General features: G+C 34.6%; 1 protein-coding gene and 1 long non-coding RNA gene across 5 annotated transcripts; one reads left to right on the forward strand and one right to left on the reverse strand.

Annotated features, from left to right (window-relative positions):
* Positions 1–1,078: 1,078 nt before the first annotated feature.
* LOC145906495 (cytochrome P450 3A11-like) lies at positions 1,079–14,551 on the reverse strand. Of its 3 annotated transcripts, none has more exons than XM_082993926.1 (15): positions 14,290–14,551; positions 5,337–5,451; positions 5,225–5,274; positions 4,880–4,976; positions 4,437–4,516; positions 4,133–4,267; positions 4,007–4,073; positions 3,699–3,783; positions 3,488–3,618; positions 3,017–3,086; positions 2,688–2,848; positions 2,377–2,465; positions 2,018–2,155; positions 1,661–1,817; positions 1,079–1,590 (listed from the first exon to the last, which is right to left on the reverse strand). In XM_082993926.1, exons 1-15 carry the CDS (start codon positions 14,358–14,360, stop codon positions 1,507–1,509), a joined length of 1,530 nt encoding a protein of 509 aa, XP_082850052.1. In that variant the 5' UTR covers positions 14,361–14,551; the 3' UTR covers positions 1,079–1,506. The 3 variants fall into 3 exon arrangements, with proteins under 3 accessions (XP_082850052.1, XP_082850051.1, XP_082850050.1); XM_082993925.1 differs by lacking the exon at positions 14,290–14,551 and adding an exon at positions 5,701–5,815; XM_082993924.1 differs by lacking the exons at positions 1,079–1,590; positions 1,661–1,817; positions 2,018–2,155; ... (9 more) ...; positions 5,225–5,274; positions 5,337–5,451 and adding exons at positions 8,728–9,303; positions 9,374–9,530; positions 9,731–9,868; ... (9 more) ...; positions 13,908–13,957; positions 14,027–14,141 and having other exon boundaries at positions 14,290–14,494.
* On the forward strand, positions 5,466–11,883 carry LOC145906496 (uncharacterized). Of its 2 annotated transcripts, none has more exons than XR_014402824.1 (3): positions 5,466–5,775; positions 6,149–6,281; positions 11,768–11,883. It is a non-coding gene; the product is annotated as an uncharacterized LOC145906496 (long non-coding RNA). The 2 variants fall into 2 exon arrangements; XR_014402823.1 differs by lacking the exon at positions 11,768–11,883 and adding an exon at positions 8,590–8,712.
* Positions 14,552–14,562: the final 11 nt, after the last annotated feature.

The raw sequence follows: 14,562 nt of genomic DNA on the forward strand, positions 1-14,562 counted from the left end.
AGCATCACGCACATAAAACACTAAAAACGTAGGAAAAACGCAGGAAAAACACAAGGAAAAAGGAATAGATAACACTGGCACCGCTTGCATCGTCACGTGAACCAGGTGTGTAGCGGGGCGTAACATTTACAACAAGTTGTTGTATACAGCAGGAATGCAATTGCATAAACGATAAGGAGCAATGCGTATATTTTCCTGCTGTATACAACAACTTGTTGTAAATGTTACGCCCCGCTACACACCTGGTTCACGTGACGATGCAAGCGGTGCCAGTGTTATCTATTCCTTTTTCCTTGTGTTTTTCCTGCGTTTTTCCTATGTTTTTAGTGTTTTATGTGCGTGATGCTTTACTGTTGACATAACCCTGAAGAAGTCTCGCCGGATGGCAGACGAAACGTTGGTTTCCAATAAACACGTTAGAAACGAAGTGCCAGAAGAGCAATTCTGATTAATTAGTATGCCTGGCAACAAAAATAGCAGTAAACAAGTAAGTTGTTTATGCTTTTCATACTTTTGTATAATAATGCGGTTAGTTTTATCTGATGGTCTTTGATGTGTAGGGCAAACCAGAACTTTGTAGCAAGCTCAAACACTCACATTTGTATTTGTGGGAAATATGTCACACATCATCACGTTGGTCTGACATATTGCGATGGCTCTTCACTATTGTCGGGTGCTCAATTTAAATGTGATTTTAGTATTTTCTGATCATTATCGATGGCGTTGACGCGATGGCCATTCAAACATCGCAATAACGACATTGTTGGTAAAGTCTGATATGAACAAGATTTTGCAGATTATTTGTCCGCAAAATCCAAAGATTCCGGGTTGTTATGATGGTAGGCTATATATGTTCGGCTGGGCAATGACTTTTGCTGCAAAATAAGTTTCGATTGGAAATCGTACTTGAACGAAATCAAAGGCCCTGATGACTTAAAGTAGTAAGATGTGCTTATACTCGGCTATTCCTCTATTTGCACTGCTATGTAATTTTTTTCCGACCTATTGGTTTATATGACGCAACACAGATGAAGTTACCCACAGTGAACACATTAAAATCTTTATATTGTAATTCTGTAATTTGCTAAAGCTGTTTTATTTCTGAATTTTGGGCGGAAAAATAATTCAAAACTACTGTACCAGTGGGAGCCAAGAATCCGCTGTTTGCACAAACATGCAAGTGAGTGCACGGCGTTAGCCACAAATCACGTTGCTTGGCTCCCACTGGTACAGAAAATCCAGTTTGGAGCAAAATGCATGTTTCTGTCATTGTCACAATGTCACATATAACTTATCACATACTGATACACAATATCTCCAATACAGTAATGCAACACACAGTAAATGTATGAAATTACAGTCAATACAGAATATTTGCAACTACGAAAACACACAAAACCAGAAGTAACATCAAGGATTTTTGAAGCCCACTAGTACTAATAGTTACAATTAGTAGCATCTTGTTGATTGTTTACACTTTACAGTACGCCAAAGACATGGGTATCTTTATTTTTTCAATGGCGTTACTTTGAGATAAACGTCCTCTTTTGGACGAACAGCCGCTTCCATAACTAGTTCCAAAGGTGGTTTCTGTAAAAGTGAAAAATATTTTCAAAATTTGACATTTACAATTGTTTATCCTAGACAACCATATACTTACCGGTGTTTCGGGACAAACATCAATTTCAAAGTTAAGCAATAATTTGCATATTGCTATCTTTACTTCTAAATATGCAAATCTAATCCCAATGCAGTTTCTCGGTCCAGCTCCAAATGGTTGGAAGATGATTGGATCAATTTTGCTCATGTCTTCCATTCTGTAATTAAACATACAAACTACTATTTAAGCCGCATAAATTAAGTTTATAATTAAATTCCACGTAATTAAATTAGAAGTAGGCTATTAATGCAGATTTAACAAAACAAAAATTTGAACGGCGAAAAACTACATAAAAATCATATGTTTGCAATCTTTATAACTTAACTTTTGCACAACTGTTTTTATTTGGTGTCCTACCTTTCTGGTTTAAATTCAGAAGGTTCATCCCAATATTCTGGGTCTCTTGCCATTCCATATGCTGGAATCGCCACAAGAACTCCTTTAGGAATAGTCAATCCATTGATGGTGATTTCTTCCTCACAATATCTCATATTTCTGCAGAGCAGATAACATATCATGTATTTAATGTGTGTCAGAATTTCTTAAATCAGTTGGGACAATTGTGAAACTCAAATGACTATGAATTATTATTGTTTGAAAAATCAAGTGAACACCCTTGCTATGTCAGCCATGGACCCAAGGAACCCTGGTGTAGATTCTTTAAAAAAGGCCTTACAATAGGTAAAGCAGAAACATACTTCATACAATTTTTTTACCTTGGTGCAGGTGGGTAAAGCCTCAGTGACTCATTAATGCACTGGGTGATGTATTTCATCTCATTGACTTTCTCATAAGTAAGTGATTTCTGCAATGCAACAAAATTTGCAACATAAATCGAGAAATGTATTTCAGTTGAATACAAAAAATAAAATTTGAATTTATTTAACTCCAAAATGAACCAATACCCTTTGAAAAAACTTAGCTGTTACTTGATATGATTAAAATCTTTTGAAAGCACCAACTAAATATGGTATTCTTCAGTATATTCACTTCACAGAATATAATTTACTAAATTTAATAGACTTACATCACTCTCAAACATATCCTGTATTTCCTCTCTGAGTTTTTGCTGGACATCTTTATGCCAAGCAAGGTTGTAAGCAAGAATATTTATTGCACTTGATGTTGTGTCATATCCAGCCAACAACATCAACATACTGTTACCTGTGATCTCCCATTTTGTCAAACCTGAAAACCAAGCAAATAATTCAACATAGGTTTTATTTGCATTTAGAAAACTTTAGCTTTACTTAGATTTACTCAGATTTTGCAAGGGACAACCCAATACATTAACCTATTATTATAAACTACTCAGATTGGACTCCTACATGAATTAAACAACAAGTTATTTTTTACCTTTCTGTTTGACTTTTGCTTCATCCTCAGTGATCAGAGACTCAGCCATGATATCCAACATGTTGTTGTCCTATAAAAGCGGCAAAATGATAACGAAAGCACAGACATTTTATTTTCAAAGCTAAAATGCTGTTCATTGACATATTGAGCAGACGTTTCAAACACAGTAGCACTGATGGATAATAGCACTGATGATGAACACAGATTGTTTGAAACATATGCTTATAATGATAGTATATCATTAATACACATCTCAGCTTTGGCTTCTAGTCAAAATTGTACAACTTAAGTAAGTTGCACTTGTCACCACAAATTGTTAATAATTAAGTAGCACAAAACTTGTGTGTTACAAGTCTGATTTTTTGTATCATTTAGATGTTTAACTTTTCCTGTTTAGATTTTCATTTTTCAAAAATTTTCATTCGACCAATCTATTATTATTTCAACAAGAAATTTAATAAAATCATTTACCTGTTTAGAAGTTTTGGTTTGTCTGTTCTTTATTATGGCTTCTGTAAGGTTCGAAAAATATTTCATGGCATCTTTGGGAAAAAAGGAATAGTTGATTTTCTCCAGAACATTTTCCAATTGTGGGAATACCACTGCATGAAAATATACCGTAGGCAGTGAAATTAACAGAAAGAAAGGTTTTAATGTGAATGCATCCTGACATGTTACTTACTCACGCCAAAGACAAGTGGATTTGAAAATGGACTTGCAGAAAAAAGTTTTTTAGCCATCTGAACTGGTTTCGAATCTTCTTTAGACTGAAACGTAGATTTTTTTTGCAATTAAAAGATTTTCTATAAAAGATGACACTTAAGAAATACTCATTATGAACCTAAATCATATTCAGGTAGATCAAGTTGATTGGTCATATATTCTGGTCTTAATAAAAGCAAATCACAGGCAAGGTAAACATTAATTATTTTTGAGTAAAATTGAACATAATTAAGTTTGTTAAAAGTTCAGTGAATATTGAGTACTTGCCTGGGCATCGACGTTCACTCCAAAACCAGCTGAACACAAAGCATCCAAAGTGAACTTGGACAAAATACTAAAGCAAAGAGACACTGGGTGAGTAGAGCTACACATATGCATATATATATATATCACCTTTTTGAGTCAAACTTTCCATCATTTTCTTCTGCTATAACTTTCATATTTTCCACCATAGTATCAGCACATTTTTCTGTCACTGTAAACATTCCTTTGAGTCTTGTGGTGGAAAACACAGGGGAAATTGTGTGCCTGAATAAGATGTATATTTGTGTAAAGTTGGATTTCTATGCTTTATCTGTAACTGATCAAAGGGAGTTTTTGCATCATGGCATAATTAACACATTTGAAATTTTATTGTGGGTAAACTTCTTTCCCTTGTGTTTCACAAAACTTTTATCACGAATTTTTCGATGTTTACCTGACACGTTTCCATCTATCCCCACTGATATTTAACAGTCCATTGTTCATAGCTTTTCCACTCATTTTTGTAAACATTTTCTGTTTGCAAAACAACAAGTATATAAAACAAATAGCTATTGTTAAACCATGGCAAGTCTTGGGCAAATAGTCTCCACTGTATGTGTTACGCTTTTGGAAGTATTTGAAAAATTAAAATCACATCTATTCAGGATTCTGCTAATCAAGAAGCAACAACATATAATAGGCACATTAAAAATATTGTGTTTTGGTGGGCATGTGTTTGAAAAGGTTAGTACTAACCATGTACCTGGCAGCCATAGTATATTGTTATCAATAAGAATTGTTCTTCTGGCACTTTATAAACGTGTTTATTGTAACCACCGTTTCGTTACCAATGTTCCAAATCTGGCAGCAAGAATAGCACTATGTAATATATTGTACCTGTCTGTCATAAAAAGTATTGAACTCCTTGATCATGACCTGCTTCAAGATATCTGGGTCACTGATCACAATGGATGGAGCAGTCCCAGTATAAGTTCTTTGTTTTATAAAAGTATAAATTTGTAACTTGATATTTAATGAGTTGACCTGTGCTACTTTACCAAGAAAATAAACAGCAAACTTATGGACACCAGTGAAATAATTGTCTGTATTTCAGGTATGTCTTGTTTATACTGAGAAAATAGAAATACATAACTTCAAGCATTTTTTTTCGGTTGTGTTAATTATGATATATTTTTAACCAAAGGTTTTGTGAAAATACCCTAAAGCTGTGTTGGTGCTTACCCATAAACCATTCCAAACTTCTCTTTCATTTCCAGATCTTTAGTAAAAAACTAAAAAATACAATTTTCAAAAAAAGTTTAATCCAATATTGCAAAAAATTGATATTTCATACGCTTTTGGGATTTTTTCCAAGTGTGTACATCAGAGTTCCAAGCTTCAAAACTCCTGGGGGGTGATGAGGAATGTTGTACTTGGCAAGAAACTGCCATTTTCTGTGTAGATAATACCTGGAAAGCATAAATAGATTGTCATGAATCATTTTGTGAACAATTAAATATGCTTAACACATCCAAGAAATAACTTTTTTTCAAATCATTGACAAGTTCTTTTCATTAGACTGTTACTTGCAATGCATATCTTTAAGGTTCATTATTGGTGTATTAATTAAATAGTGATGCTGTAAACTATTTAGAATTTTATCGTCAGATTGTAACGCAACCACATATATTCAAAACTGAACTTTTCAGCCCATTCACCTTGCCAACACCAACAAGGTTCCAATTAGAATCCAAGTTTCCAAAGACAAAATGTCCAGGGGTGTATACATCTTGGTAAGTAATGCAATCTTTTGACTAGTTCTAGGGAAATGTACAAGGCAAGTAGTGAATATTTTTCACATAAAGGTACCCATAACCAAGCTTGCACACAGCTTGCAACAAAGCGTTGACTTTCAATCAACTTCCTGTAAATATTGCTTATTTCTGTTGTTGTTTGCCAACCTGCTGTTTTTTTAGATCCGGCTAAGGGATATTCAACTGAAAGATTCATAAACCCCTGTGGGTTTAACAGGAACTTCCCAAACAGTATTATAGTAACCCTGCCTTGTGATTTGTTTTAGGTAATTTGTATGCACATAGATACAGACACCTTCCTTAATGAAAGTTAGTTGCAACATCCTCAACACAAACTGCATCCAACTCTAAGGTCACGATGGCTAATATAAGCAAGATGGCCGACGGTCACGAGTCACGACAATGTTACATAGCTTGTGCAAAAGTTAAACGCAATCAAAACCATATTTGGCGTCAAGCAAGATATTATGGGCTGTTACAAACAGGTTAGTGGATTCAAATATTTGCTAACTTTACGTTCAATTGCAGTGCAGCCGGTAACCGCCGTGGAAATATGACTGCGACTCAAATCCATATATGGCAGTTAGGGACGTACGTTTGTGTTTACTCAAGGGCAATACGTGATGTGATGTTTGATCGGCGCAAAGTTTCCAAACAAGGATTGGAGATTGATAACAACACGACCCCGCACTTCACTTCCTGTTTCAATGCGTGGCGCAATTACATAAAGTTGAAGCTTTACGCCTAAAAAGGTTATAATTACTTGGTGTGGAAAAAAAATGACGTCAGTCTACATAAAAGTAATAAGATAGGTTGTTAATACGGTGATTTCCCTGTTTTGCCAATGAATAAATTAAGTAAGTTGTTTATGTTTTCCACATTTTTTGAAAGCAATATGTAATTTGATCCAATGCGGTCGGATATGCAAATATTGTAACGCAGAAACAGCTATTTTAAAAAAGCCACTACAATCAAACCCCTTTTACTGTTTTAAAGAAAACATTTTTAAATGCGCAATTATGCTTGATGGTTGAACGAACATGCAAGTGTGTACACGAACAAGCATCGTTCATTTCGAAGAGTTAGTAAACCATCCTAATAATTCGTAATATATTAAAATCGGACGAAGTTCTGACACGAATCCGATATTTTGGCGTCAAAAAGTCAGCCTGCCTTTTTAAGTTCATTTTGATTCTAACCCTGCCTATAAGTATTTATTAATATTTTCCCTTGATGAAGTTGCAAAAAGCCCGTCATGAAAAAAATGTTTAACAACGGTATGAAATTTTTTTATATTGATCAAGTATTTTTTAACTCGAAACCACCGGAAAAACGTCCGTGTGCATCCATGCGTATCCAAAAACGTCAGACAGATCGTCGAGATTCCTAGTTGCAAACCAAGCGTATTTTCGTTTGAGAGAAATTTTTTCCACAAACTTAAATTATTGATAAGCGACCGAAACCACGAGACAGTTTTCCGGGGCCCTGAGCTTTGCCAGTGTGGTTATTACCAGGGCATACAAACATAAGTTTTTGAAGCAGAAGTTTAAACACAAATTTTCTAAGGATTTTTGTTCTGGGCGCATATTGGTATTTCTGCTGTGCTGGGAAATGCCACCGTGTAGACCTTTGTGACAATAGAAATTTTACGTCACAAAGCAAACCAGTGATGCATATAAGTCAATTTTACGGTTGAATGAGCACACATGCGTGTGTTGTTGTCATGGCGAATTTTAGGGTGTTTGGGGCAGTTTTAGTGGGGTTTTGGGCTATTTCAATCAGGTTGTTACTTGCTGGTGGGTGCTGCTGAAAACAAAACTAGTCACTAGAAAAATGGTATAGCCACCCCCTAGGGGCATTTGCCCCCCTGGATTCTTCTCTATGCAATGGCATCAAATTTAGTTGCTGTAAAAGCGCCAAAGCACCCCCGCTGTTTATACCCCCTGTTGGTCATAAGATCTTCCGGGAGGCTCAACAAGTCCTTCCTCTGTACAGTCTCATCCTAGTGCAATTTTTTTTCTAACTTTGAAGAATACTAGGTCCCTATGTAAGTCACAAGTCATTGGGAAACAGCGAAACAGTCGCTAGATGCATTACAGCAGAGGGCCTTGAAAACAGGATTTTTCCAATTTAATACCCATCTTCAACAAACAGATATTTTGAACATAATGTTGAAAATGACAAGGATTGCTTTCGACTTCGCAAATTTGTTTGTTGTCGCTCTGAGTTTGCAGCTTTTCGTCAAGATTTCCGCCACAACTGTTTGTAGCTTTACGGTTGAGTCAAAGTTGAAACTACGCATTGGGGGCCATATTTTAGACCAGCCCGAGGCCAGAAATAGTCAATTCGAGCAATTATTACTTTGGATCACAGTTCACAGTTCTGATGGAATGTTCTAAGAAACAATATATTTTGAGCAGTGAATCGCAAAATGTTTGAAAATTACGGTCAATACAAAATATTTGCAACTACGACAACACACTAAAACAGAAGTAACATCAAGGATTTTTGAAGCCCAATCGTACTGGTAGTTACAATTGGTAGCGTCTTGTTGATTGTGTAACATACCCAGTAAAACGAGCAATTATGTGTAATGTTTTGTGTGCAGCATTGCATAATTCATCTCTTTACAGCATTGCACAAGCAGCATTGCACAAGCATTCATTGGATATTTTGCAACTTCCGACCCAAGTGTAAACATAACCTTCGATCGAGTAAAGCGATTCATTTCACATCCTGTTTACCACAACATCTTTACTCTTGTATTATACTAATTGTTTGAATGCGTCGCAGATAACACTTGGCCGATCGCCTTCCGTCAGTGCTCACCCAAAATGTGTGTAAACAGGGCCACCACCAGTTATTTTTGTTTATTAACTTGAAATACTACACGAAATAGTAGCGTTAATATTCGCACACATTTCTATATTACATAGGCTTATATGTGGACCAAGTTTTAAAAAAAACTTTGTGACCCGGTGTAAAATTATCTTCCGTATTTATGTTTCTGTATTATATTGTTTCAAGCTGTTCATAATATCACATGAAATTATTGACCAATCAGCTCTCAGTAGGGATAGCTTAGAAAGCCAAGTGTGTACCTCAATATTCACTCTACTTATTCCACTATAATTCTATCATCCTGCTATTCTCTTAAACCTGGTAGAATCAACGTTCGTATTGCAAAGGCTGTAATGTATCGTTTTGATGAAGCATTTAACGAATTACAACACAATAATTACTAGGGAAATTATCCGAGATCTGATTACTTTGCAGAACGAGGTAGAAGGAGTAATTACAACCCAAGAGACTCATTCCGCGCTCACGCTACAAAGGCACCGTTCAATATATCTGAGACTATTTAGAGTTATTTACAATTGCTTTACAAGTTACAGTACGTCAACCCCACAGACATGTGTATATTTAATTTTTCAATGGCGTTACTTTGAGATAAACGTCTTCTTTTGGACGAACAGTTGCTTTCATAACTAGTTCCAAAGGTGGTTTCTGTAAAAGTGAAAAATATTTTCAAAATTTGACAATAACAATTGTTTGTACTAGAAAACCATACACTTACCGGTGTCTCAGGACAAACATCAATTTCAAAGTTAAGCAATAATTTGCATATTGCTATCTTTATTTCTAAATATGCAAATCTAATCCCAATGCAGTTTCTTGGTCCAGCTCCAAATGGTTGGAAGATGATGGGGTCAATTTTACTCATGTCCTCCATTCTATAATTAAACATACAAGCTACTATTTAAGCCGCATAAATAAAGTTTATACTCGAATTTCACATAATTAAATTCAAAGTAGGATATTAATGCAGGTTTAACAAAACAAAAATTTGAACGGCGAAAATCTCTATAGAAATCATATGTTTACAATATTCATAACTTAACTTTTGCACATCTGTTTTTATTTGGTGCCCTACCTTTCTGGTTTAAATTCAGAAGGTTCATCCCAATATTCTGGGTCTCTTGTCATCCCATATACTGGTATTGACACAAGAACCCCTTTAGGAATAGTCAATCCATTAATGGTGATCTCTTCCTCACAATATCTCATATTTCTGCAGAGCAGATAACATATCATGTATTTGAGATATGTCAGAATTTCTTAAATCAGTTGGGCCAATTGTAAACTCAACTAACTAGGAAGGATTATTGTTAAGAAAATCAACACCCTTGATATGTCAGCCATGGACCCAAGGAACCCTTGTGTAGATTCTTTAAAACATTCCATACAATAGGGAAAGCAGAAATATACTAAATACAAATTTTTAAGTATAACTACCTTGGTGAAGGTGGATAAAGCCTCAGTGACTCATTAATGCACTGGGTGATGTATTTCATCTCATTGACTTTCTCATAAGTAAGGGGCTTCTGCAATACAACAAAATTTGCAACATAAATCGAGAAAATGTTTTTCAGTTGAACACAAAAAATAAAATTTGAATTTATTTAACTCCAAAAATTAATCAATAGCCGTTGAAAAAACTTATCTGTTACTTGATATGATTAAAATATTTGAAAGCACCAACTAAATATTGTATTCTTTAATATATTTATATTCACTTCACAGAATATAATTTACTAAATTTAATAGACTTACATCACTCTCAAACATATCTTGTATTTCCTCTCTGAGTTTTTGCTGGACATCTTTATGCCAAGCAAGGTTGTATGCAAGAATATTGATTGCACTTGATGTTGTGTCATATCCAGCCAACAACATCAACATACTGTTACCTGTGATCTCCCATTTTGTCAAACCTGAAAACCAAGCAAATGAAGGTTTTATTTACATTCAGAAAACTTTAGCTTTACTTAGACTTACTCAGATTTTGCAAGGGACAACCCAATACATTAACCTATAATTATAAACTACTTAGATTGGACTCTTACATGAATTAAACAACAAGTTATTTTTTTTACCTTTCTGTTTGACTTTTGCTTCATCGTCAGTGATCAGGGACTCAGCCATGATATCCAACATGTTGTTGTCCTATAAAGCGGCAAAATGATAACAAAAGCACAGACATTTTATTTTCAAAGCTAAAATGCTGTTCATCGACATATTGAGCAGATGTTTCAAACACAGTAGCACTGATGATGAACACAGATTTGTTTGAAACATATGCTAATAGTAATAGTATATCAATAATACACATCTTAGCTTTGGCGTTAGTCAAAATTGCACACTTTAAGTTGCACTAAAGCACAGCAATTGTTACAAGTGAGAGCCAGCACCCAGTCATACAGGAGATCAATTTGGTGATTGTGGGGAGCTAGGAAATACATGACTGATTGAGGGTGCTTGGTAACAGGGCAAATTTTCTCTTATAGCCTAAGTCAGTGTTTCCCAACCGGTGGTATACGTTTACCACTAGTGGTACGCGACCGCATTTCAGGTGGTATGCGAGCACCTTTCCGTAATTATCTTAGATCCTACATGGTGGAATGTAGGTTCAGCGCATTCACCACTCTTTCAGAAGGAAAAATAAATCGTCTTGATATCGACAATTGAGGAGACGATGGTTTTTGACCGACATGAAACCTAATATTGAGAAATTGTTGTCATTGCACCAACCTCACCCATCGCGTTAATTGACAAGCAACAAATAAATTTGTTGTGTTTTTTGTCTGTTCTGTTGGGCGTTGTTAAATGACTAAGGTGTTTGGGGGACGGTACAGAAAAAAGTTTGAGAAACACTGATTTCGATGTTTAACTTTTCCTGTTTAGATTTTCATTTTTGAAACATTCTCATTCAACGAATCCATTATTATTTCAACAAGAAATTTAATAAAATCATTTACCTGTTTAGATGTTTTGCTTTGTCTGTTCTTTATTATGGCTTCTGTAAGGTTTGAAAAATATTTCAAGGCATCTTTGGGATAATAGGAATAGTTGATTTTTTCAAAAACCTTTTCCAATTGTGGGAATATAACTGCATAAAAAAATTCCGTAGGCAATGAAATCAACAGAACGAAAGTTTTTGATGTGAATGCATCCTGACAAGTTACTTACACAAGCCAAAGACAAGTGGATTTGAAAATGGACTTGCAGAAAAAAGTTTTTTAGCCATCTGAACTGGTTTCGAATCTTCTTTAGACTGAAACAGAGATTTTTTTGCAATTAGAAGATTTTCTATAAAAGAAGACACTTAAAAAATACTCATTATGAACCTTAATAATATTCAGGTAGATCAAATTGATCAGTCATATATTCTGGTCTTATTGAAAGCAAATCACAGGCAAGGTAAACAGTAATTTTTATTCTATTTCAACAGTTTGTTGATGGCATAACAATAATTTAAAAGTTTTTTCTTTCCCGGGAAGCTTTTGATTAAAATTAAACATGTTGTGCTTCTTTGGCCTTTTTTTGCCCCTTTTTGCGTGCATGACTATTTATCACCGTGTTGGCATTTTACTTCGATTATCCTGATAAAGGTCTGTTGAACCGAAACGTCGTACAAACAAATTTTTCTTTTTGCCCAAGAGCTTTTAAATACTAAGTAATATGCCTGGCAGCATCAGCAACAAACTATAATTAAGTTTGTTGAAAGTTCAGTGAATATTGACTACTTGCCTGGGCATCGACCTTTACTCCAAAACCAGCTGAACACAAAGCATCCAAAGTGAACTTGGACAAAATACTGAAGCAAAGAGACACTGAGTGAGTAGAGCTACACATATGCATAAATATATATAGATATATATCACCTTTTTGAGTCAAACTTTCCATCATTTTCTTCTGCTATAACTTTCATATTTTCAACCATAGTATCAGCACATTTTTCCGTTACTGTAAACATTCCTTTGAGTCTTGTGGTGGAAAACACAGGGGAAATTGTGTGCCTGAATAAGATGTATATTTGTTTAAAGTGGGATTTCTATGCTTTATCTGTAACTGATCAAAGGGAGTTTTTGCATCATGGCATAATTAACACATTTGAAATTTTATTGTGGGTAAACTTTTCTTTCTTTCATGTTTCACAAAACTTTTTTCACAGATTTCTTCATTTTACCTGACACGTTTCCATCTATCCCCACTGATATTTAACAGTCCATTGTTCAAAGCTTTTCCACTCATTTTTGTAAAAACTTTCTGTTTGCAAAAAAAACAAGTATTAAAAACAATAGCTGTTGTTACACCAAGGCAAATCTTGGGCATGTAGTCTCCACTTTATATCATACTTTTTAAAAGATTTGAAAAATTAAAATCATGGTCTTGTTAGTCTTAGAAAACATTGTGATCATATCTACAATTATTCTCAATACATATCGATCGAATCATTTGCAAATGAATTTTTTTTATCAGCTATACAGAGTGTATTGTTTATTCCAAAAAAGAAACATGATTTTTCATACACCACATTAACAGATAAGTGTATTTTCAGGATTCTGCTAATAAAGGAACAACAACATATATTAAGCACACTAAAAAGATTGTGTTTTGGTGGGCTTGTGTTTGAAAAGGTTAGTACTAACCATGTACCTGGCAGCTATAACAATTGTTCTTCTGGCACTTTACGAAGTGTTTATTGTAACCACCGTTTCGTTACCAATGTTTTAAATCTGGCAGCAAGAATAGCACTATGTAATATATTGTACCTGTCGATCACAAAAAGTATTGAACTCCTTGATCATGATTTGCTTCAAGATATCTGGGTCACTGATCACAACGATTGGAGAAGTCCCGGAATAAGCTCTTTATTTTGTTGAAATAAAAATTTGTATCTTGATATTTAATGAGTTAACCTGTGCTACTTTACTAAAAAATAAACAGCTAACTTATGGACACAACTGTATTATGCCTAGTGTTTGCATAGAAATAATAAAGAGTAATCTTATGGACACAACTGTATTATGCCTAGTTTTTGCATAGAAATAATAAAGAGTAATCTTATGGACACAACTGTATTATGCCTAGTTTTTGCATAGAAATAATAAAGAGTAATCTTATGGACACAACTGTATTATGCCTAGTTTTTGCAAAGAAAACAGAAATACATAACATGAAGCATTTTCTTTTGGTTGTGTTAATAATAATTTATTTTTAGCCAAAGGTTTTGTGAAAAAACACCATAAAGCTGTGTTGGTGCTTACCCATAAACCTTTCCAAACTTTGCTTTTACTTCCAGATCTGTAGTAAAAAACTGAAAAGTACAATTTTCAAATGGTTTAATACAATATTGAAAAAAATTGTATTTCACAGTTCATCATACACTTTTGGGATTTTTTCCAAATGTGTACATCAGAGTTCCAAACTTCAAAACTCCTGGGGGATGATGAGGAATGTTGTACTTGGCAAGAAACTGCCATTTTCTGTGCAGATAATACCTGGAAAGCATAAATAGATTGTATTCCTTTAAGGTTCAACAATGGTGTAGTAATTAAATAGTGATGCTGTGAACCCTTTGGAATTTTAAAATCAGATTGTTGTAAAGCAACCACATATTTTCAAAACAGAACTTTTCAGCCCATTCACCTTGCCAACACTAACAAGGTTCCAATTAGAATCCAAGTTTCCAAAGACAAAATGTCAAGGGGTGTATACATCTTGGTAAGTAATACAATGTTTTAAACTAGTTCTAGGGAAATGTACAAGGCAAGTAGTGAATATTTTTCACATAAAGGTACCCATAACCAAGCTTTGCACACAGCCTGCAACAAAGCCAACAAACCGTTGATACAAAACAGCTGCTCGATGACAGTTTTCTTATTACTGTTGTAATTTGCCAATCTGCTGTTTTTTGGCTCC

The sequence above is a fragment of the Ascidia mentula genome, chromosome 6, assembly GCF_947561715.1.
Source record: "Ascidia mentula chromosome 6, kaAscMent1.1, whole genome shotgun sequence".
In the NCBI taxonomy this organism is placed as follows: domain Eukaryota; kingdom Metazoa; phylum Chordata; class Ascidiacea; order Phlebobranchia; family Ascidiidae; genus Ascidia; species Ascidia mentula.

Bases quoted from the DNA above. Each gene is read 5' to 3' on its own strand.
- LOC145906495 (XM_082993926.1), bottom strand. From the start codon at position 14,360: ATGTATACACCCCTTGACATTTTGTCTTTGGAAACTTGGATTCTAATT. The intron at 5,452-14,289 runs GTGAATGGGCTG...TATGCTTTCCAG, and splicing joins ACCTTGTTAGTGTTGGCAAG to GTATTATCTACACAGAAAAT. The intron at 4,074-4,132 runs GTGATATATATA...TCTTTGCTTTAG, and splicing joins GGAAAGTTTGACTCAAAAAG to TATTTTGTCCAAGTTCACTT.